This window comes from Bos indicus, chromosome 7 (assembly GCF_029378745.1).
Source record: "Bos indicus isolate NIAB-ARS_2022 breed Sahiwal x Tharparkar chromosome 7, NIAB-ARS_B.indTharparkar_mat_pri_1.0, whole genome shotgun sequence".
In the NCBI taxonomy this organism is placed as follows: Eukaryota; Metazoa; Chordata; class Mammalia; order Artiodactyla; family Bovidae; genus Bos; species Bos indicus.
Window position 1 is genome coordinate 94835202 of NC_091766.1, and position 25442 is coordinate 94860643.

General features: G+C 40.3%; 1 protein-coding gene across 2 annotated transcripts in view; it reads left to right on the forward strand.

The window, feature by feature from the left end:
• The window catches only part of RHOBTB3 (Rho related BTB domain containing 3), an 86599-nt gene that overhangs the window by 35836 nt on the left and 25321 nt on the right, over positions 1 to 25442 (forward strand). Inside the window, exons 8-12 of one of the 2 annotated variants that reach the window (XM_070794044.1) lie at positions 517 to 637; positions 5892 to 6065; positions 8754 to 8920; positions 14946 to 15042; positions 19969 to 22911. In XM_070794044.1, coding sequence (XP_070650145.1) covers positions 517 to 637; positions 5892 to 6065; positions 8754 to 8920; positions 14946 to 15042; positions 19969 to 20084 — 675 coding nt within the window. In that variant the 3' untranslated portion in view covers positions 20085 to 22911. Of the gene's footprint in view, positions 1 to 516; positions 638 to 5891; positions 6066 to 8753; positions 8921 to 14945; positions 15043 to 19968; positions 22912 to 25442 lie in introns of those variants that run through there. The other variant, XM_070794045.1, reaches the window with a different exon arrangement.

Sequence of the window (25442 nt, forward strand, 5' to 3'; positions counted from 1 at the left end):
TTATAAGGTTGTAGATCAAGATGCCTTAGTTCCTCACTCCCAGGTGTATTAACGTTGAATCTAGTGAGCAGTAGAACTTGATGTGATCGGTGAAAAATATGTGTGTTTTCTTAATTGCAAATTAAATTCTGTGTATATATTTTCGTAACTAGTGAATAGACAAGCAGGTTGTCTATGCGAACACGTTTTACTAGGCGTTCATATGAGGCCGGGCTACTGCTGTCTGTTTCCCAGGCGACAAAGGTCCGGGGGCTTCAGCGCCCCTCAGCGTCTCAGTTGCAGACTCTTCACTTAGCCAGCTCCTTCGCTGCTGTGAGTGCTGCATAGTGCACTGGTGCTCTCGACAGGTAGCAGATGTAGTTCTCGAGGGCAGGTTTCCACGAAAGCTGTGACCAGAGATGCCATAGAGGGGGTAATCATTACTCCTTTAGACAGCAGAGATTTCCACGTTCTCTAAGCAGATTATCAACGCATATTGTATAATATTTCCTCTCGCATTTTTATTTCTCCTTATAGTTTAATTGCCTAAGGAACTGCAAAACCTATCAAGCCAGAAAACCTCTGTGGTTTTATAACACTTCCCTCAAGTTTTTCCTTAATAAACCAATGCTGGCTGATGTTGTCTTCGAAATACAAGGTACGGTTCAGTTTTTACAAAGTTCATCATTTGTTTTAATTTCTTGTTTTAACTTTCTGTTTCAATTTCGAGTATTTTGGGTGAAGGAATGACTATTCTCTATTGTAGGATGTAGGTTAATAGTACTTGAATTTCTACAAATTTCTACAGTTTCTAGAAAATTTCATTTTCTAGGGAAATGAAATATTTTATTAAAATAAGAAAATGAATTTATATTTTCCTTAGTTTGTTGTTACTGTTACCCAGTGCTTCATTAACTTTTAGGGACTAGCAGGGGATAGACCGATGTTACAGATCACCCACTTGTGTATTTTGTTTGTGTATTTTTTTAAGGTCGTAGTTTTTAAATCATTTGAAACTAGCCCCCTCAACATTTAACATTACGTCTAGTTTATGTTTTCAGCTCTTTTCCTTTTTAATTGAGCAAAAGGAACTACGCTTGCTTAGGGTCAAGCCTGGCTTACATCAGGCGTCTGTAGTTATCACTACATTTACTTCTTAATGACACTCAGAGCAATTGCTGCTTTTTAGCTCTGTTGGAAAGTAATGCTCCCTAATTTTAATAAAGATGAGCCCTTTTAATGCCCATTATTGTTATTCGCTTGGATACTTTGTCACTTTAGTAGATTGAAAGCATAGTCTTAAAAATGAATTGTGAAATACCTTTAATTAGGAAAGTTGTTTCCAATGAATTAAGTACACTTTCAGGTGGGCTGTTACTAAAAGTAAGATTTAATTTAATTTTATGGTAGAAATGTACGGCAGCTAATAGTACCTTACTTTTAAAAAATGTTCACCAGAAGGATTTGTTTTGCTTTTAACTCTGGTCACTTGCCAAGACAAACTGAATTGGAAACTTTCCAAGGTGCCTTTGGGTAAGCGGCTGCTAGTAGCTGCAGTGTGAGTGTGGGCTACTGAGAATGGGACAGTCAGTGACCTTGAAATTATGTAAAAAGGGATTCGGAGAAAAGTAGGCTCACAGTTGACCAAATTTCCTTATAATTTGCATAGGAGGCACTGACACCAATTATTGTACACTATTATTTTGCAGTATTATTTTAATAATATTGTATGTTATTTTGCAATGTTATTTTAAAATAATATTTTTAAATATTATTAAATAATAGTGTAAGATATTATTTTACAATAATATAGTAAAATATTATTTTAATATTTTACACTATTATTTTAGTGTAACCTGTTGAAAAGAGTTTCATGGGGAGTGTGCAATGCATGAAAATATATGTTACACTGAGAGGAGAGAGGGCAGTGATACAGAGAACACTCTCATAGCCTGCTTTTCTTCGGTGATCCCACCCACCGACCCTTCGCAGGCACCTGCTTGTACCCCACCGTGGGAGCAGCCGGACCTGAAGAGCCCCCGTAATGCCTTCGGATACCACGTGGCAGCTGCTCTAATGCCCTTTGTAGCCTCCTCAGCTCAACACCTGAGGCCCCCAAGGGAGCCAGGAGTGGACAGGAGCAGGAATGGGTGAAAGCAGGGGCCAGCGGGACCTCTGCCATCCACTGGCGGAGAGGCCGCCTAGCTCTGAGGCGTGTGGGGAGGGCAGCTCCCAGAGCTGTGGTCACTGCCCTGGGGAGGGTCTGCAGCCCTAGCTCCAGCCTTGGCTTTGCTTTCCAGACAGTGTGTATGTATCCTTGGGCCGGTCCTCCGTATGTCCTCCTGGAGTCTTTTCATTTGCAAAGTGAAGACCGTCAATCATGTTGATTCTAAAAGGTCCTTTCTAGTGTTAAGCTTGATGAGACGGTAGTGACAGAGCAGGTCAGGGTTTTGCTTGGAAGCATTTTTACTATTTAATAGGTTTGGCTGTGTTACTTTGCTTTTCGGATCCTCTGTTTCCTCACTTGTGAAACGGGGATGCTAGTTTCTACCTGGGAGAGGGTGACTGGTCGTGAGGATGGAGGTGATGGTGCGTGGAAAGGCACATTTAGAGGCCTCATAGGCAGACCACACTGTGGTTTTCTGTGCTGAATCCAGGGCTGCAGCAAATCCTTTTTAAAAACTGTTCAGACATCACTGACAACTGACTGGAGTTGACATGAGATATAAAACTATGACTGAAATAGTCATCAAATGTATACATATACAAATATATAAATGTATACAGTGTGTATGTAAGTTTGTGTCTTTTTCCATTAAATAAAACTAGTCACAGTAAACTTTTGGATATGATGTAGAAAGATATGTTTCCTTTTGACATTTGAATCTGTGCCTTATGAAAAATACTATTACAGAGCTACATTTTGTCTTGTTTACTTAGTACATATTCTGAACCTCTCTTGAGCTAGACAAGTTTCCTGTTTTCAGGATAAAACAAAAGAATGATTCTAAAAATTTCATTTTTGAAACTTGGCAAGTAGTGTGAAGAAGGTATGAAAAATGTAGTATTTTAGTATGTAATAAAAATAAGGATCCTTGATAATCTGTGCAAAGTTACTGGAAACCGGGCTTTAACTGTTGTTTCACTCTTAAAACTTTTCTGAAAAAAAAAAAAAAGTAACAATTTAATACTACAAAGGAAAGTTACTTTAGGTCTTGATGTTTTCAAAGGACATATTTATCTGTTAACTAGAAAACTAATGTCTTTTTCCCCCTGTAATTCTTCAGCTCTAGCCTATTGCTGTTGTGTAAATAATCACTACATTATTTTCATTTAGCATGTTTTATACTTTGCTTTTATATATATATATATATACACACACACAGTGTTTAAAAATGTGGCTGTACTGAGGTATTGTATTACAGTCTCACAGTAGAACAATTTATAACACCAAAACAGTAGTTTGAAAGAGTGAGAAACAGAAATGGATATTTTCTTGATTGGAGGTGTAGTGATTTTTCAAACTCAATTCCAAGCTTGAAGTGGGCCTTGAAAATGCCTGAAGGCCCTGCGTGTTCTGTTCTTGGTTTTGTAACTCCATTGTAACCACAGTTATCAACAGGAAGTTTCTGTTCAAGTTTCAAGGTTACCCAAGTTTCTTTCCCATCTACTTCTATCTACTAGGTGTTTTTTTTTTTTTTTTTTTTGCCAATCTTAAATTCCTCTGCTTACCCCAAATTGTTTATTTAAGCCATACTCCTATTTTTTTTTCTTTTTTCATGGCTCCTTATTTAAGATTTTAGAATCTTCAAGTTGGAAGTCAAATTGCATTGCCCATTTGAATTCTTTGTTAATTGCTGTGTACACATACATCCAGCACACTTTCATTGTGGAAACTGGTCACCCCCCGACCGATGGACACTGTAACACTGAGGGCGGGTGACTGAAAGTCAGAGAGGGGGTCAGGAAGGGAGGCTGCCTGCTGGTAGGTGTGGGGACCTGGCAGGAGAACTTTTAAGACTTCTCCCTGCATGCACCGGAGATGGGTCTGCGCGGGTGCCGGGCAGTGAGCACAGAACTGGCGCTGTCGTGCATTGCATGTGGATCCTGAGGGGCTATTGACTTTGGAGAAAGCACTAGGCTTACGTGGAACTTTTTTCCTCTTTTTTTCTGAGCCAGAAGATGTTGTGCTTGGATATTAAAGAGCATGAAGAACCCCGTAACTAAATATTTTGGAGAAGAATATATGCCCCTGAGAAGTATGAGATTTGGGGGCTGCCGGATGCAGACTTGTGGGCAGGGCAGAGTAGTCTGGCTCATAGAGCTACTTTCTGGAGGGGGAGAGTTTTGTCACTCACACTGGCTGTGGCGTCTTCCACCAAACTAAAAGTTTGGCGTCTCCACACAGATATAAAGAACAGACTTCTGTACTCTATGGGAGAAGGCGAGGGTGGGCATGATTTGGGAGAATAGCACTGAAATGTGTGTATTACCATTTGTGAATCAGATCACCAGTCCAAGTTCGATGCATGAAACGGGCACTCAGCACTGGGACAGCCCAGAGGGATGGGCTGGGGATGGATCGGGAGGGGGTTCAGGATGGCGGACACATGTACACCCGTGGCTGATTCATGTCACTGTATGGCAGAGCCACCACAATATTGTAAAGTCATTAGCCTCCAATTAAAATAAATTAATTTAAACAAACAACAGAAAGGTAATAAAAGTTTGGCGCCTCCAAAGCGAGGTAGCTCCATATTTCTCACCTTTGTACATTCATTCCAAACGTGGTGGTTGTCACGTGGCAGATGCTTGATGGCGATCTGTTGATCTGATCTAGACTGAGCTGAAGGCTGGCTGTAGGTTCGTGGTTTCCTCAGGAGGTGGGAATGGTGAGCCCCAGGCTAGCTGAGTCCCGTCTGCAACAGCCGTGGTCCCTTGGCATGGTAGTTGGAGGGCTTAGCAAGTTTCTCTGGAGAGTCAGTTCAGTTTCATGTGCTTCAGTGAGGCATATAGGCTGAAAAGTGTAAAGTGAAGTCACTCAGTTGTGTCCAGCTCTTTGCGACCCCATGGACTGTAGCCTGCACCAGGCTTCTCCATCCATGGGATTCTCCAGGCAAGAGTACTGGAGTGGGTTGCCATTTCCTTCTCCAGGGGATCTTCCCGATCCAGGGATCAAACCCAGGTCTCCCGCCTTGCAGGCAGATGCTTTACCCTCTGAGCCACCAGGGAAGATATATGCTGAGGGGCCTTTAAACTTTAAAGCAGCCCTGGCCCTCCCACAAGCAGGCCTTATTCATCTAGGAAGGGGAGGTTCCCTGTGGAGGTACTGTGACAGGGAGGAAGCGGGGGACTAGATCATCCATCCTCTTCTGAATTTTCCATGAAGTCTGAAATGTTGCCTTTGGCCCCACAAGAGTTTCCCTTGCCATTCTTGCTGTGATCTATGAACTGCTTAGGCTAAGCATGATTTATTTTCCTGTTTCTGATACATGGAAGCCCAGCCAAGACTGTACTGTGAGTAATGGCTGTGTTTCCTTGGGAGGGCACTTGGGCAGGGGTGGGTAGTGGTATTTCAAGCCAATTGTAGAGGAATAGATGTTTTGTTATAAAAACATGTAGCAAAATACTTCATTTCAGTGTTTCTAGCTTCAGGAAATAAAAACTAAGTAACAAATAATTGCCTGACTTGCAAATTGTTCCTTTCAAAGCCAACTTTTGAACTCTCTTAATTTTTCAATTTATTTAAAAAACTAAAAAGTCTCTGACTTTTAATCACCCTCACATCTGGTTTCTGAATATCAGCTTAGCTGTGCCTAATGCAGTACCATTCTGATTAGAAGGAAAATTGCTAGAACAGGAACTCAGCAAGCTTATGGCCCTTAGCTTTGTTTCCCTGTTGAACCTTACAGGTACGACGGTGCCGGCCCACAGGGCCATCCTGGTGGCCCGGTGTGAAGTGATGGCAGCCATGTTTAACGGGAATTACATGGAAGCAAAGAGTGTTCTGATTCCAGTTTATGGTGTTTCCAAAGAGACTTTCTTGTCATTCTTGGAATATCTATATACAGACTCCTGTTGCCCAGGTGAGCCATTATACACGTTAGATGATGATGATGTTCAGTCTCTAAGTCATGTCCAACTCTTTGAGACTTCATGGACTGTAGCACGCCAGGCTCCTCTGTCCTCCACTGTCTCCCAGCCTTCTCTTTGCTCAGATTCATGTCCATTGAGTGGACGTGATACTACCTAACCATCTTATCCTCTACTGCCCTTTTCTCCTTTGTCGGGCTTGCCTCGTGGCTCAGTGGTGAGGAATCTGCCTGACAATGCAGGAGACATGGGTTCAATCCCTGGGTCGGGAAGATCCCCTGGAGAAGGAAATTGGCAACCCACTCCAGTATTCTTGCCTGGAGAATCCCATGGACAACGGAGCCAGAGGCGGGGGCTACACTCCATGGGGTCGCAAAAGAGTTGGACACAAGACCTAAGCAACAAGCACATGTTAAATAGAATCTCATAATTCTTTCTTTCCTGATAATCCATTTTGAGACATTGCTTTCTATGAAACCTCTTTTCATTTAAGGTTTGTGGGAGCTGACATCATGGAATGTGCCAAGCAGGTGGAGGTGATGTTGGGACAACAGAGAATTTTCATAGTCAGTTCAAGTGCAGGAGTGGTGATTGGGTGCCTCTTGTGGGCTCTCAGACCCTGGGATAAGTTCACGTGTCTCTGCAGCGCCGACAGCACGCTGATCATGGCAGGCCCTCTGAGGTGGAGGGGTCTCATGGTACTCAGCGGCTACTCCACTGCCGCAGATTAGGGCGGAGAGCTCCCCAGAACACTGTGCTTTCATGAGGAGAATAGGGTTGGGCAGCCACTTTTATGGCTCTGACTTCTGACTGAGGCACTTTCAAGAAATTTCAATATTCTGAGATTCCTGTGGTTGTCACTCTAGCCCAGAGGATGGCCTTTTTCCAACTTTTAATACTAAAAATGCTGCCTTTTTTTTTTACCAGCTGAGCCACAAGGGAAGCCAAAATATCAGTTTAATTAGAAAAGTCCAGTAGGCAAGATCTATTGCAGTATGGAAGAGTAACATCATACTCTCCTAAAGCAGACTTATCCAAAAACTTTTCTTCAGTGGTTTAGAATGCCCAGTGGACTGTAGGATTTATTTCCCTGTTCACCGACTGTTGACTGGGAACTGTCTGTGGCAGCTGCAGAGTGGACCAGGTTTTGCAGGTTCCCTGGACCTGGAGGCACTTTAGATAAACTGCAGAATCCTTGCCACAGACCCGGAGCCTTGGGATGCAGGCATGGAAGCCCCTTTTAACTAGTTTTTTTTTATCCTTTGACCACCAGATGGCTCCCGCTGCAGATACAACCAGAATAAGCCCCAGTGGTGGAGTCCAGGAGCCTGAGGCCTTGGTTACCAGGACCAGGCCAGGCACCCTGCCAATATAAAAAGGAAATACACCTTTCAGACCATACCTGTCTTCAGGCTGACTGCTTTAGTTTTACATTCAGAAATGTTTGTTATTGAAATCTCCTGAGTTTTAAATAAGTCATGAGCCCTCTAGTGAAAAGTTTTAGAAATTCCAGGACAGAAAACTCTTTTAATTGAATCAGTTCTGGTCTTGCAGCCATCTATAGAGTGTTCTGGAGTCAGTTACAGTCGTTAGTGTTAGAGACTGGCTTATCATTGCTGTTTAGTAAAAATGAAAGCGTTGATTCTCATCAGAATGTCTGTTACTGGGTATTTTATTATTTTGGTATTGGAAAAATTTGTATATTAAAATATTTGAGTGGATTTGGAATAATAAGGAAATTTGTTTTCTCAGTCGCCCTCTCACTAGAGTAATCGAAGCTTTGGATTTTAAGTTTTATCTTACTAATTAGAAAAAAATGCTCATAAAAGCAGCAAAACTGTAAGACAAAATACTTTAAAAATGGTAAAAGGTGAAGTGTGAGGGGGAAATGAGTCAAAATGAATAAACAGAAAGTTAACCTGCATACTGGAATATTTGCACTGGGAGATTGCAGAAAGGAAAATAATCTGTTCATTTTGATAAATATTTATTATATACACTATTCTTGGTTCCTTGCTACATTTAAAGAGGGACAAGAAAGAATTACATGAAAAAAAATCATTCGACATACAGAGAAGTGTTTTAAAAAAAAAAAAACTAACAAAAAAACCCTGGGTGACTGCAGGGGTTTAAGGAAGGGGGATATTTTAGTGCTTAATGGGTACAGAGTGTCAGTTGAGGAAGAAGAAAGTTTTGGAGAAGGGAGTGGCGGTGATTACTCACCAATGTGAATATACTTCATGCCACTAAACTAAGCACTTAAAATGTAATGTTCTGTTTAACTTAAAACTTTGTGTTACGTTTATTTTACCACAATAAAAGCCAAACAAACCCAAGCCAGAATAAAAAATCACAAGGATTTAGTGTAGCTAACAGACAGAATTGCCCATTAGCCCTGGAGTTGGTTATTAAGGGCAACGGTAGAATCTCTTTCTCTGGAGAATTAAAAACAACAACAACAGGTTCACTTCTGAGTCCAAAAGCGTGAATGAATTCCACTTAAAATGGAGTCATCGTTTAGACTGCAGACTCAACTCCTTCAAGGCCTTTTCTAGGCATTCTCTTTGACACTGCTTGGTACAGTCAGCACTTCTTCGTTTTTGCTGTTGTTCTGTGGCTAGGTCAGAAAGGAGACTGTGTTATTATTGCCCATTCTCTCTTCTTTGCCTTCCTTGCGTCAGCCGGCATTTTCCAGGCCATGTGCCTCCTGATCTGTGCGGAGATGTACCAGGTGTCCAGACTGCAGCACATCTGTGAGCTCTTCATCATCACCCAGCTGCAGAGCATGCCAAGCCGGGAGCTGGCGTCCATGAACCTCGACATAGTCGACCTGCTCAAAAAAGCCAAGGTAATTGGCCCCTACGTTTCTGGTTGGTTGATTTTTCAAAAAAAAAAAAAAAAAATTATATTACTTCAAACATTTTTTTGTTTGTTTCTCAAGAGTTCCATTACCCTTACGAACTAATGAAAATTAATGGAAAAAAAAAATTGAAGAAGGAAATGGCAATCCACTCCAGTACCCTTGCCTGGAAAATCCCATGGACAGAGGCACCTGGTAGGCTACAGTCCATGGGGTCGCAAAGAGTTGGACACGACTGAGTGACTTCAGTTTCACTTTTTCACTGATGAAAATTAGTTTGGAAATTTGGCTACATGAGTAAATGTGCCCTGACAACACATCTGCAGATAATTCGGAGCATAGTGTTTTTGAGCAATGCTTTTCGAAGGAGATAGTTGCCAATATGGAATTTTCCCAACTGAATGGTGGTCCTTGTTCGCGTCAGTCGTGTGTGATGCTGTATAGCTCTGTACAGGCAGTAGAGAAAATAGAACTTCCCTTGAATTTCCCTCAAATGATCCCATCATAGGATTCCTGAGAGAAAAATGGAGTCATCGTTTAGATTGCTGACTCACTCCTTCAGGGCTTTTTTCTGGCGTTCTCTTCGACACTGGATGATTCATACATACTGATAAGAGATGGTTAGTCTGAACTCGTTTATTTGTTCATTCCTTCATTCTTCCGTATGCCTGTTCACTTCATGAGCATGTTTTACAGTTCTGCTTGTTTGCTGGAGGTGTTGACGGACTTGTCAGTTCCTTCAAGCATCTTTCACTGAAGTGTCTCAATGTATGAGGAGTTACTCTAGTATTCCATGGCCTGCCCTGAGACAGCCGTCAGGGCACAGTGATCGACTCTGGACTTACATTAAGCTGAACCTTCTGTTTTTCACAAGAATGTATTTGGTCCATCATAACAGATGATCAGGACTTTGTGAAATGTTATCTGGCATACAACATATTGGTTGTCCCTATCAACTTTGACATCCAGAATTAGGAAAATATGACAAGTTTGTCTTCATCCAAGTTACTAAGACAGAGCCACATAAGGGGGCAAAGGACTGACTCTCTGACAACTAAAAGCTTACCTCTGTGCTCTGGGTGTCACTCACTCGGTCGTGAGTGACTCTGCGACTCCATGGACCACAGCCTGCCAGGCTCCTCTGTCCCTGGATGTCTCCAGGCAAGGACACTGGAGTGGGTTGCCATTCCTTCTCCAGCCTCCGTGCTGAGATGAATTCATTAATCCCTGTGTCCATTTCTGGGAATGGAAGGGAATTCATTTAAAGCATCTAGGTCTTCTCTTATTATCTCCATAGCTATTTTTCATTTCTCTCATAATCAAGTCCTCAGATCAGATGTATTTAATATTACAGGAAAAACAAATTTTAAAGAAGAGATTAACCTTTATCTGTCTTTGAAATATAATTACATTGAGCTTGGGATTGATAGCTATTCTCTAGATTTAGGTTAAAATTTCTTTTTTATCCTTTCTAGCATTTTCACATTCATTTTTGATGTATCATTTTCATACATTCTAACAAGTCTTTCATACTTTAAAAAAAAATGTGCACAAGCTTTGTTTTCCTTATCTTGTAGTACCTTTTATATAGTTCACGCATAAGAGAACTCTCTGCTTGGTTGCATTGATTTCTTTAAGTGCCCCTCCCCAACACACACACACACACACACACACACACACACACACACACACACACACACCACACGGTTCCTCGTGAGAATTATGATTGTATTGTCAGAAATTCTTCCTGACCTATTTTCCCTGAATGTGCAGTTTCTGACTGTGTGAGTAGTATCCTTATTTTTCCCCTTGAATTTTTAAAGTCTAAGACACCAACTCTGCTTGAATTTTACTGTTTCTGAAGACTTTTCTGTTTGCTAGCATTAAGCCTGCTTTCGCTCGTTTTCCTTTAGTCTGTTCCTGGCAGTCCCTAATTTGCCAACATGAATCAGAAAAAGGATCAGTTTTCTTCCCAGTTCTCTTTGAAGTTCCTAGGTTGAGGTTGAGCTTTGCCAGCCAGTTCATCTGTTGGTCAGACTTTGGTTGACCTTTCCCTCGTTGCGTCTCTGACTTCTGTCTTTTGGCACAATTAGCCTTCTAGTGGCTCTCTGAATAATTGAAATTTGCAATCCCTCTATCATCTCTGCTGGTTTTGTATTGTATATCAGGAAAACATCATTCATACTTTTAAAAAAATTTTAATAGAGAAAGGGGTCACAAAGAGTTTTAGGCAGGAGATGATTACTTATTTTTTAAAACATATTTCTTTATTCTGGCTGTGTCGGGTCTTAGTTGCAGCTTGTCGGGTCTCGTTCTCTGACCAGGGATTGAATCCGGGCCCCAGGTATTGGGAACGTGGAGTCTTAGCCACTGGACCACCAGGGAAGTCCCACGTCATCCGCAGTTTTGGTACAGATAAGAAGATTTGGTATTCTCTGTCTCACTTCTGCTGGAACTTTCCTCTAACCTGTCTCAGTTCTTTACCATGATTGTACCTTCAGATTCATATATTTCCGTCAGGTTGGAATCTTAACGTGCAACAAAGGCTCCCCTCCCCGGCCCTTAATCAGATCAGTTCCTTTGGATCGAGGTAGAGATGCCCTATTCCTCCTCTCCTTTAAACCTTATCTTGGCAGACTTTGGTGACTCCTATGAAGTCCTATTTACTCTCATATTAAAGTGTTACGTTCAACTTCTTGTAATCTGTGCATTGATATTTGGTTTCTTCAAGCCACCATTTTTGTTTTTGACAGTTTCCTTGTGAGTTTGCTGGGGGTGAGGGGTACTTTCTCCATCATTACTATTCTTCACAGGGCTGTTAAATGTTGTAGCATTTGCTTTATGGTATTTTTTTAAATGTCTTTACAAATTCCATTATTTATTTCAGTTTGAACTGTCCTCTCGAGTCAGTGTATATTCTTCCCAAAATGTAGTTTTTCCAGTGGGATGCATTTCATTTCTTGCCAAGAGCCCATAATTATAAAATCTTAAATCTTGTTCAAAAATAAAATTCTGCCCTTGAACCATGCTTTTAATAGCCAGCTATTCATTTCTGTGATCTCCCTCTCTCTTGAAGTCACAGCCTGTAGGCAGTGTTCTAATCAGTGAAAACATAAAGTGAAAAAAGATTGTTAAAATGTGATATAGTATTAAATGAACTATAAAATCTCTTATAATTCAAAAATTCCGATTTTGTATAATTAAAATCAGGGCTTCCCTGGTGTCTCCGAGGTAAAGATTCCACCTGTCAATGCAGGAGACATGGATTCAATCTCTGGGTCAGGAAGATCTCCTAGAGGAGAAAATGGCAATCCATTCTGGTATTCTTGCCTGGAAAATCCCATAGGTAGAGGAGCCTAGCAGGATATAGTCCATGGGGTCTCAAAGAGTTGGACTCAACTTAGCAAATGAACAACGCCAACATAATTAAAATCAGAGGGACATTTGAATTTACATGTTAAAATATACCCACATTATAACTTAAAAAGAGTGGTACTTGAGTTTCTTCAAGATTTGAGATTACAAATCTGTTTTCAATGTAGTATTAGTTACTGCTTACATGCGCTTTCCTGACAGCTCAGATGGTAAAGAGTCTGCCTGCAATTCAGGAGACCCAAGTTTGATCCCTGGGTTGGGAAGATCTCCTAGAGAAGAGAATGGCTACCCACTCCGGTATTCTTGCTTATATACTATTTTTGAGTATAACAAGAATACAGGAGTGGGTAGTCATTCTCTTATCTCAAAGAGAGCTAGGGCTTCCCTGATAGCTCAGTTGGTAAAGAATCCACCTGCAATGCAGGATACCCCAGTTTGATTCCTGGGTGGGGAAGATCCACTGGAGAAGGGATAGGCTACCCATTCCAGTATTCTTGGGCTTCCCTGGTAAAGAATCTGCCTGCAGTGTGGGAAACCCGGGTTTGATCCCTGGGTTGAGACCATCCCCTGGATTGAGACCGTCCCCTGGAGAAGGGAATGGCTACCCACTCCAGTATTCTGGCCTGGAGAATTCAATGGATTACAGTCCATAGGGTGGCAAAGAGTTGGATATGACAGCGACTTTCACTTAAGAAATCTATTAATGTATTTAGCCTAAAGGTAGAAACAACCTAAATTTTTATCAACAGATGAATGGATTAAACAGATGCGATACATGCAGTGAGATATTACTCAGCCTTAAAAAGGAATGAAGTTTGCATATATTATGACATGTGTGTGTGTGTGTGCACTCAGTTGCTCAGTCATGTTTGACTCTTTGCGACCCCATGGACTGTAGCCCACCAGGCTCCTCTGTCAATGGAATTTTCCAGGCAAGAACACTGGAGTGGGTTGCCATTTCCTCCTCCAGGGGATCTTCCCAACCCAGGGATCAAACCTGGGTCTCCTGCATCTCCTGCATTGGCAGGCCAGTAGTGCCTCCTGGGAAACCCATGTGTGTGTGTTTTAACTGGAGTATAGTCACTTTACAATGTCATGTTAGTTTCTGCTGCACAACAGTATGAATCAGCTATATGGATATATATATCCCTTTCCCTCTTGAGCTCCATCCCCCACACCCCATCCCAGAGCACCTAGGTCATCACAGAGCACCGAGCTGAGCTTCCCGTGGTATATAGCAGCTTCCCACCAGCTATCTGTTTCACACATGGTGGTGTGTATATGTCAGTCCTAATCTCCCTATTCATCTCAACCTTCTCTTCCCCCATGTGTCCACATCTGTTCTGTACATTTTATTCCTACCCTGCAAATAGCTTCACCAGTACCATTTTTCTAGATTCCATATATGCATTCATATATGATCTTTGATTTTTTTCTCTAACTTACTTCACTCTGTATGACAGACTAGATTCATCCATATCACTGCCAATGACCCAGTTTTGTTCCTTAAAAAGTAAAGAAGTTTTAATGCGTGCTGCCACATGGATGAACCTCAGGGACCTTATAGAATAAAGTAGAATAAATCAGTCAGAAAAAAGACAAACAGTACATAATTTTGTATAACCTATATGAGCTACCTGGAATAGCCAAACTCAGGGAAAATAGAGCAGTGGTTGCCAGAGACGGGGGTTAGGACAAAGGGGGAGTTATTGTTTAATGAGTACAGAGTTTCCGTCTGGGATGATAAAAAATTTCTGAAAGTGGACAGTGGTGATGGTTGCACGATGATGTGAATATACTTAATGCCAACAAATTGTACAAACTTAAAGGTGGTTAAAATGGTAAGTTTCATGTGACGCATATTTTACCACAGTAACATTGAAAGCCTCGCATTCCAAAGTTGCCTGCAGCAAATTACTGTAATCTGAATTGCGTGGTTGGATGGATTAGTCATGGGTTGGAGGTGTCACTGGGTTGGCACCAAGGTGATGATGTCATGGCCAAGTTTCTGAGTTTCCCTGTTATTAACTTTTGGAACTCAGGATGATAAATGTGCTGGAAATCCTGCTCAGTGCAACGTACATGCCAGTTATAAGCAGCCATTCATCCATAACCTCACAGAAATACTTACATGTTAAAACCAATACCCTTAGATTGATGACATTCCCTCCTCAGAATATTCTTTGGTTTTCTCTGCAGGTGAATTTGTTGAGATATGGCCAAGTGTATACCTTTATTAACTCTGATCACCTCTCTGCCACACAGATATAAGTGTAGTTCGTGAAGGCCATGACCTTAGATGAAAAGCTGAAATGAAAATCCTCAAGAATCTCCAGTAGACTTTGTTACCCACAGATGTAGTCATGCATCTGCTTAAAAGCCTTTAAGCTCCTGTGGCCACCATAACTGTTTCTTCATTCGATCTGGTTTCTTTATTGATGTGATTTTATTATGATTTGTTAGTAAAGGCTCCCTTTTCCTGCCTGCTGTCAGAGTGGGCTGAAGGTTGCATCGTGTCCAGACACATTAAACATGGAATTGGGCCCTCTGTGAGTTCTCCTGGACCATTCCCTCGATCGCATCATCATGTTGATGGTCATTATGTGCAATATTATTTCCCTTTACATTTTTCTTGCAGTTTCACCACTCTGATTGCCTCTCAACCTGGCTGCTTCATTTCATCGCCACTAACTACCTCATCTTCAGTCAAAAGCCTGAATTTCAGGATCTTTCAGGTAGATTGCTAATTAATGTTTTTTGGGGACAATGATACTCTTTTTCTTAGATTTGAGACATAATTTGTAGGAATAGTAGTTTTTAAAAAGTAAGTCAGTGTGAGACATTCCCTTTAAGTATGCAGTGTGGTAATGAGGATTCTTAATAATACCTGTGTTTCATAAGAAGCTTGACCTGTGTTGCACAAGACACATTCTAATGCTGGTTTCGTAGCTCCCATCCATTTTTAAATGCGTTTTTTTGTGAATTAGATAAAGTGGCCTCACATGGTATTTGGTTGTGATAAATGAGATTTGGTTTTAACCATCTAAGTCAGAAATGACATTTAAATAGTTCAGCTTTTTAAATTCTCTTCTTATAAAGAAAAATTTATCCCGACTTGTACTGGTTATCTCCTGTCCCTGTATACATCCATCATATTACTTGGCAATAATAATTTTTTTATTGATCAAAGAGCGTTGCAAAGTTTACTGAGCAAAGGGTATACTTAATGTGATCTTTTAAGGTAAATTATAGAGTTTAAAACCAGTCAAACGGTGAGCTTCTGAGTGCTGCATAAGATGAAAGAAAATGAAAATAGAAGAGTCATCAAGGTAGTCAGTTTAGATACAGTGGTTCTCTCATGTTATTGCCTAGAAAAGAGTCAAGGAGCAATCAAGTTATTGATAAAAAGGAGAAGGTAAAGATCTCCCAATCAAGTAGTTTGAGATGCTAAGCAGAGAAATCTCCCTGGCAATGGCCAAAGGTCTTGCGAGGTGGGCAGGAGTGGGGTGGGTAGCAGAGAGGAGGGAGGGGTAGGGGCCAGAGCTTGTTGTTGAACTCCTGCCAGCCACCTTCATCCAGAGTACTTCCCTTTTTACCTGTGGAAATCTTAGAATTCTATGTAAAAATTGGCTTGTAAAAGAGAATCTGATGCTAGATGTCCACCTCTCTTGTTTTCATTCACCTATTCATCGCATAGTTAGGGAAACCAAGAAACACACAGTCAGTTTTGGGCAGATGTGTTCAGCCAGTCAGCACACACTGGATGCCTGTTGGGAGCCTCTTTCATAGAATCTTAACAGTGCAGGAGAGGAACATAACACATCATAGCAGGAACAGTAGATATTTGCTGTTTACTTTGTGTAAGAACCAGAGTTCATTCTTAAACATAAGGCATACATCCCCTTGCTGTTAGTAGGGGGCATTCTTACACAGTTATTCTTTAATCAGGCAATTAAAAATGAAATAAATGGACATTTTGATTTTTGGGCCACCTATAAGTCACCTTAAGTCAACTTCATTCGTGAAAGACAAGATGATTTTCCGATTACTGTTCTGCATAGAGGTATGATACACGTGTGCTTCCTAGGTGGCGCTGGCAGTAAAGAACATGCCTGCCAAAGCAGGAGGCTTAATAAGAGACGTGGGTTCAATCCCTGGGTCGAGAAGATCCCCGGGAGGAGGGCATGGCAACCCACTCTGGTATTCTTGCCTGGAGAATCCCAAGGCCAGAGGAGCCTGGCAGGCTACAGTCCATGGGTCACAAAGAGTTGGGCATGACTGAGCGACTGAGCATGCACGAACAGGATACCCATGGAGTACCATTGCAACTTAGGGAGAAAGATGTTCTCTGAGTCCTTTGAGTTATTCATTTTTATTTTATTTTATTATTTATACAACTGCCTATTAAGCATGTTATGACCACCTGGCATAGTGAGAAGCAGGATTCCAGGGTGTAATTTGAGAAGGCAGGGTAAGAACACAAGACTATGTCAGTGACTGTCTAATGTTCCTTTGATGGAAATAAAAATAGTATCCTGAGTGCTCTGATTCAGTGGTGCCTGTTCACATCTAGGACCTGTTGTGATATGTCCTCTTGGGCAGAGAAAAAAAAAAAAAAGCCCCTGTGTATAAGGGAGAATTTGATGGCCTATATCAGCAGTCACAAATTGACAAGTCTGTGGGTTGAATATAACTTGCCCAAGGATCTTATTTCTACCAGATGGTATTATAACTTCTTTTACTGTCAATATTTAAACACTGTAATGTGTCACATTTTAAGAATTGAAATTTCTGGCTTCTTTTGAAAAGTTGGAAGATTTGGTGCTTCTGGGCCCGTCTTCCGAGCTGGCCACACCCTGGAATGGAGCATGACTGCACGTGTATCTGACATGGTGCCCCAGTCTCCTCTCTTCCCAGATGCCTAACTCTTGGCCTACTTCACATGGTCCCTTGAACTTGAAAGGCTTCATGTCACAGTCCCTTTACAGCTTACATAAAGAATGGCTCATTTTCAGCCTCAAAAATTACCAGATTATTATTGGAATTATAAGAAATGTTTTCTCTTACCTGCGAATTTTTCTTCATTAGAGGTGTTTAGAAATTGAAAAGTGAGACTGGAAAAGATCTTACGTTAATGCTGCCGCCGATACATCATAACTCAGTGAAAGAGCTCGTTAAATACTAGGTGTATTTTACATACCAGATTCGTAGGAAAGCAAACAGCAGTGCACAGGAATATGTTACCCTTGGCACTTATGAATTCATTATTCTGTTTAATTTATCTCAGTATTATGTTATATATTATAACAGGTTTTTTGATCTTGTTTTGATTTTTGCTGGCTACCAGAGCTCATCTACGATAAATTTCTTCTCTCTCTCTTCTTTAATGTTAACTGAGGCAGCAGTCTTATATCACCTTTGCTTCCTATTGAAATGTACAATTAATTTCCCTGAGCAGCTAGGCCCCGCAGCCTGGATCAGGACCTTGCTAATCCAAATTATAATAGATGGAGACAAACAGTAGATGGAGAAGTGGAAACTGGCTTAGCAGAAGGAAACCTAAATGCCCACAGAAGGGAATACTGACGAGAAACAAGCTGATCCAGCCAGCAGAATACTGTAAAGCCTTAAAAATTTGCGAGACCTGGTATTTCAGAAAGCAAAATGAGACTTGGGGCTGAAAGCTGCAGAGCTAGCTGAATGCTTCTGCTGTGCTCTGTCCCACCCAGGCAGGGAACTGCTCCCTCATCATCACAAGAATCGGGGGTTTATTCCTGGAAAAGTTAAAACCAAAAAAGCTAGAGGATCATAAACTCAGAGTGTAGCTGAGATTGGGGCAAGGAGCTGGACTGAAAACATAGGGATCGCGTGCAAGTGCGCACATTAGGCAGTAAGCCTCCAGCCTCCTCCCGTCTCAGGTTCTAGAGTTTGGGCAGCCAGGTATTGACTGCCACCTTGACTCTTCACCAGTCAGCAAGTCCTGCCCGTGCCCCACAGACTTCCAAACAGTTTTCTAGCATTTCACTTTTAAATATGAAGAGGTTAACTGAGGATCAACTGATATTTGAGGCACTCTTCAGTTCAGTTCAGTTGCTCAGTCATGTCCGACTGTTAGCGACCCCATGAATCGCAGCACGCCAGGCCTCCCTGTCCATCACCAACTCCCGGAGTTCACTCAGACTCATGTCCATCGAGTCAGTGATGCCATCCAGCCATCTCATCCTCTGTCGTCCAATGGGAAAGATGAATACCAAAACAAAATGAAGAAAAATAGAAGAAAAGGAATTTATAGGAACAAAGAGTAGAGGAAATCTTAAAAAAAAAACACCCAACCATTAATATCTGCAAAGAATAAGAGATACATGTTTGTAAAACAAAGATAGAATGTTATAAAAGAGAAACAGCATTCATAGAGACTGAGTGTAGAATAATGGTTGCTGGGATGTGGGGGAGGGGGGACAAGGAGTTGATGTTTGATGGGTGTAGAGTTTTAGTTTTGCAGGATGAAAAGAGTTCTGGAGATTGGTTGACAACAATGTGAATGTACATAACATGACTGATCTGTACACTTTAAAATAGTTAAGGTGGTAAATTTTATGTTACATGTATCTTAGCATAATTAAAGAAAACGATAAAAGAACAAGAAGTTGCTCTTGAAAATTAGAATAGGATAGCAAAAAAAAAACCATAACAGAACAACCAAACAACTAAATAAATAAACGAGTAGAAAAGTCAAGGTAAGGAAATCTCCTAGAAAGTAGGACAAAAAGAGACAGGAGAAAAAGGGTTTAAAAAAAAAAGTCAGAGGCTCAATGCAGGAGTGAAGTATCTGGGTGATAGAAGTTAATACAGGAAGAAAGGGAAAAACACTGAGGAGGAAATTATCAAAGACATAATAGAAGAAGTTACCCCAGTACTGAAGAAACGGAGTCAGCATATTAAAAGGCTCCACTACATGCTCAGCTTAATGAATGAACAAGGTCCATGATTGGGCTGTGCAGGAACACCGACTTATAAATAGGAAAATCTAAATGTTCATAGAATAAAAAAACCCACAGATGACTTATCAGCGACTGTGAATCTGCATGGTAGTAGAGTTCTTAACAACCCTGAAAACTAGGAAGCAATGGAGTACTGTCTTCAACATACTGAGGGAAGATTCCATACCAGACCAGATGATCTGTTGAGTGTAAGATGCTTCATCACAAACAAGGTCTCAAAAATACTTTTTATGCTTGCCCCCCTTTCAGGAAGCTAATGAAAGTTGTGCTTCATCAAAACTAGAGAAAGCAGAGTGAAAGACGAAGTCTAGGAGCAGAGGGAAAAAGAATTGAGAGGACTTCAGAGTTTGGAAGGTTGAGTTAGCGACAGAGAAAACTAAATGAAAAACACAAAGTCCTTTATCTCCGGGAAAAAGAAGTCTTACTTGGGGGAGAGAAAAAAAAAGGACATAATCAAATACTACTTGATGAAGCAGTGACATGATGTATGTAATTGTAAATCACAGAGTAGCGTGAATCCTGATGACTGATTGAGAGGAGGGGAGGAAGTGTACAGCAGAGCGTGGATCTCATCTGTTGCATGCAAAACCAATACTTAATATTGAAAGTTTATCCCAAATAAAATATATTCAATTAATACTCTCTTTCTAAAACTTTTAGTGGAAGAACGCAGTTTTGTTGAAAAGCACAGATGGCCATCGACTATGTACTTGAAGCAGCTTGCGGAATACAGGAAATATATTCACTCCCGGAAGTGTCGTTGCTTAGTAATGTGACCTGGAATTTTTATATACATGCATTTTTTTCTTGTTATTATGAAGAATGGAGTACTTCTGGGTTCCAGGAGAATTCTTGCAACCGAAACCAATATGGGAGTTTAAAAAAATCACCATTCAGCTTACCATGCTTATTAGATCTTGTTGGAAAAAACTACTATTGTGATCTTAAAAGGGAACAAAGTATACTGTAGGTTAAAATGAAGACTTCACCCTAGCATATAAAGCTGTGTACAGCTACTTTTCCCTTCAAGATTTCTTACTGGTTTAGTGATATGAATACCCCTTCCATTTAAGAAATGTTCAAATTTTTTAAAAATCATGTAGTATTAATGCAAAAATTTCATAATCTGATTAATTGCGCTATTAAAATAAGGGCCATTTAAAGACCCAGTATGACTGTTTCTATAATGAGAAATCTAGAAGACTGATCAGACTGAGATCTTAGAAATTTTCCTGGGATTTTAAACGTGAAATGCCACCTCATTCCAAATCAAGTGACAATGTTCAAACCATAATGAAAAAAAAAAAATGTGTTTTTTGTCTGAACAATCCACCTGACCCACCTTGCCTCTCTTCCATGATTCTTATTAGCCAGGAAATCTGTATAGGGCTGGCTTTGTGGCCGTGTAGCCTTTGTGCTCACACGGGCCCCCTGCTTAGACGGGCACCATGCTTGGTCCACTACCCTGCGATTGCCACCTTAAAATTCATGTGTGAAGGAGGGCCCTGCATTTTCACTCTGTACTGGCAGATCATGCATATCTCCACGCAGGGTATGTTGTCTTGCTCAGAACATTATCTTCTCTGAAAGCAGAAAAGAGGCACTGACATCAAGCAAAGAGAAGGAAGCTTGCTGAGGAAAGAGATCACATGGGATTTCCCCCACCGGGAAGTCTGTACCACCCAGGGCCTCTCTCCTCTGCACCACCCAGGGCCTCTCTCCTCTGCCACCTCAACTGGCAAGTGAGAAATGCGTCACGTTGGCTTCACTTTGAGACATTCAGAGTCCTGGCTCCACACAGATAAATACTTTGCTGATCATTCTCTAAGACCAGGATGTTGGTAAAAGTGACTGGCTGGTGTGACTTTAATATGCATTTATGAAAATGCTCGTAGGAAAAGATGCTTTCTAGAGAATTTGCAATCAAAGGCCCAAGAGTTTTCTTTCTTTCAGTGTATTTACTAACATTAAGACATCAGTGGCTTGAACTATGTGAATTCTCTCTGTGGACCGAAAGGGTATTTAATGAAGAATAACATGAATCTTGTCCTTCAGGATTTTATCTTGTAAGTTCAAAGAAAGGATATAAATCAAGACTTGTTACATGGAAAGAAAAAGGTACTAAGATAGAGGACAGAATTATAGTTTCTTTTAAATCACATGTCAGCAGAAACAATTACATCAGAAGCTTGCAAGCTGAGAGATGGAAAACCAGATTACTATTTATTGTTAGCATCCTTTTCATCTGTAATAAAGTATTGGAATATATTTTTATTTTAATTTCCAGTAACTTTAGAATACACATACTTTTTGCCCACCTATTCTAAGGTTTGTTTAAACAGTCTTATGCCATAGATTAGACACAATACTATATAGTTCTTGAATGTTTGCCAACACCGTCAGAATAAAACAGTAAAAAATCCCCTACAAATATCTTACAAGAAACCTGTTTTTAATTGGATTGTGTTGATAAAGATTACTGGAATGCATTTTTAGTTTTTGTATTTAATTCATTTGAATTAATCAACTCCCACACTTGACAAGGATTAACATTGTAAAGAATAAATACTGAAGTAGATTTTTAGTAATTCATTCACATTTAAGGCCTTTTAAAATGTAATGATAGCCTTTTGCTTTTCATAAGCATATCTTTACCCCTACATTAATTACAGCATTATGTCTAAGTAACTTTTAATCTAGGAAACTGAAAAATATAAGTGCTAAAGTAAAATATTTCCTTGAAAATACTATTTAACACATCAGTAGACTATAGATAGTTTCTAGGTTGTTGGACCTACGTGAAAGTTGGGTTTGGGAGCTGCTGCTCTGGTGGCATTGAGCACGTAGTTCTGATTATGAAAGTTCTTTGCCACCTGCGAGTGACTCACAAGTGTCACAGCTCTCCTGTGCTAGTCAGAACAGTAATCAAGTTAGTCTTTAAACCTAGACTCTTCAATACCTTTGGATTAACTCGATTTAAAATAACAAGAGGTTTAAAAAAAAAAAAAAAAACTTACAAACTATCTTGGAAAATGAGTTCTCTTTTAGAGTTTTTCTAATTGAAAGATTATTTCTAGATGAATGTATGCTTTGTGCTGATCTCTGCTTCAATATATTTATCAGTCATTTTATTTAGAGAAGATACTGTATAGTATCAATAGAACTAAGGCCTTTTCTTTCTGGGCCAGATTTTCACCTTATATAACCCTTTATATACTTCTGACTACTCTGTGTTCATTATTGTAGCAGAGTAGGCGTATACTGTAGAAGGTTTTGGAAACCTAACAGAAATTGACCCTGTCTAATCCAGCATGGTGGTTTCCTGTTGGGTCAAAGCAGAAAACTGAAGAATTAGGTCAATTTGACTTTCTGGACAGCTGAACTTCTCAACTCTAATTTTAAAAACTACACTACACTGATACAGCTAATCAGACAAAACGTCCTCGCGTATTTTATTTAATTTAAATCATCTGTTTAATTCTGTCTTTAATAATTTTGCAAAGAAGGGTATGTGTGTATTTTAATATAGCCTGACCTGAATTTATATGTTTTTAGTTTTAGTATTTAACACTTTTGTAACAAATAAACCTTTTTTTAAAACAAGCTTCACACAGTGTCATGTAGTTATTTTCACTTTGGATGTGAATTGCTGAAGTAAACTTGGGAATCCTGCCTTGTATTTCTCAAGCATAATTGTGAAAACCATTATGTGCAAAATATTTAGAACATTGATGTGTTAGCTGTGATGAGATACAGAAATTTATATTATCTTTAACAACTGGTAGAATTTCTCTTAACAAAAATATCTCTTTTTTCTTTGAAAAAAAAAATGCTTTGATAATTATGTAGCATAGAAACAAGCACATATGTGTTATTTTGGGGGCAAGACTTTTGAGAAACAGAGGCAACTCCACACAATAGTGGGTTAAGAATTTGGGTCTTTCCAGCAAAATGAAAAGGCACCCTACTGACTGGGAGAAAATATTTGCAAGTTCTATATCTGATAAAGGGTTAGTGTCCAAAATATGTGAAGAACTCATGTAACTCAATAGCCAAAAAAAAAAAAAAAAAACGAAACCAAATAAGCCAGTTAAAATCTGTTCAGAGGATCTGAATAGACCTTTTTTCAAAGAACACATGCAGAAAGCAAGCAGGCACATGAAGAGATGCTCAGGATCATTAATTTTCAAAGAAATGCCAATCAGCATCACAATGAGGTATCACCTCACACCTGTCAGAATGGCTGTCATCAAACAGACAGGAAGTAAGTGTTGGCGAGGATGTGGAGAAACACTGTGCACTGTTGGGAGAGATGTAACTGGTACAGCCACCACGGGAGCAGTATGGAGGTTTCACAAAAACCGGAAATGAACTACCGTATGATCCGCATTTCCCCTTCTGGGTGTTTATCTGAAGAAAATGAAAATACTAACACAAAAAGATATCCACACTCCCGTTTTCATCGCAGCATTGCAATATTCAGGATTTGGGAATAACCTCAGTGTCCATCCATGGATGAATGGATAAAGAAAACATGCCATATATATGTATATGCACATACAATGGAATATGATTTGGCCATAAAATATAAAATCTTACTATTTGTGACAACATGAATGGACCTTGAGGACATTGTGCTGAGTGAAATAAATCAGAGAAAGACGAATACCATATGATCTCACATATGTATTGCTGTTGTTCAGTCGCTAAGTCGTGTCCTACTCTTTGTGACCCATGAACTACAGCACACCAGGCTTCCCTGTCCTTCACTATCCCCTAGAGTTTGCTTAAACTCATGCCCATTGAGTCGGTGATGCCATCCAACCATCTCATCCTCTGTCGTCCCCTTCTCCTCCCGCCTTCGATCTTTCCCAGCATCAGGGTCTTTCCAATGAGTCAGTTCTTCGCATCAGGTGGCCAAAGTATTGGAGTTTCAGCTTCAACATCAGTCCTTCCAATGAATATTCATGGTTGATTTCCTTTAGAATTGACTGGTTTGACCTCCTTGCTGTCCAAGGGACTCTCAGGAGCCTTCTCCAGCACCACCATTTGAAAGCATCAGTTCTTCAGTGCTCAGCCTTTTCTGTTGTCCAGCTCTCACATCCATACATGACTACTGGAAAAACCATAGCTTCGACTGTCCTGACCTTTGATGGCAAAGTGATGTCTGTGCTTTTGAATATGCTAAGTTTGTCATAGCTTTTCTTCCAAGAAGCAAGTGTTTTAATGGCTGTAGTCACTATCTGCAGGGATTTCAGAGCCCAAGAAAAGAAAATCTGTCAGAGTTTCCACTTTTTCTCCACCTATTTGACCAGATGCCATGATCTTAGTTTTTTGAATGTTGCGTTTTAAGCCAGGCTTTTCACTCTCCTCTTTCACTTTCAGCAAGAAGCTCTTTAGTTCCTCTTCACTTTCTGCCATAAGGGTGGTGTCATCTGCATATCTGAGGTTATTGATATTTGTCTTTTCAGTCTCGATTCCAGCTTGTGATTCATCCAGCCTGGCATTTCACAAGATGTACTCTGTATAAAATTTAACTAAGCAGGGTGACCATATGTAGCCTTGACGTACTCCTTTCCCAATTTTGAACCAGTCCCTTGTTCCATGTCTAGTTCTAACTATTGCTTCTTGTCCTACACACAGGTTTCTCAGAAGACAGGTAAGGTAGTTTGGTATTCCGATCTCTTTAAGAATTTTCCATAATTTGTTGTGATCCACACAGTCAAAGGCTTTGGTGTAGTCAGTGAAGCAGAAGTAGATTTTTTTTGAATTCTCTAGCTTTTTCTATGATCCATCAGATGTTGGCAATTTGATCTCTCATTTTTTCTGCTTTTTCTAAATCCAGCTTGTACATCTGGCAGTTCTGAGTTCACATGCTGGTGAAGTCTAGCTTGAAGGATTTTGAGTATTACCTTGCTTGCATGGGCAATGAGCACAGTTGTATATGTATATGAAATATTAAACTAAAAAGCCCTCAAAAACTGAGCTTACAGATCTAGAGAACATATTGGTGGTTGCCAGAGGCAGGGGGTAAGGGGAGTGTGAAATGGGTGAGGGAAATCCAGAGTTATAAACTTCCAGTTACAAAATAGGTCATGAGACTATAATGCAGTGCATGGCGTCTATAGTTAATA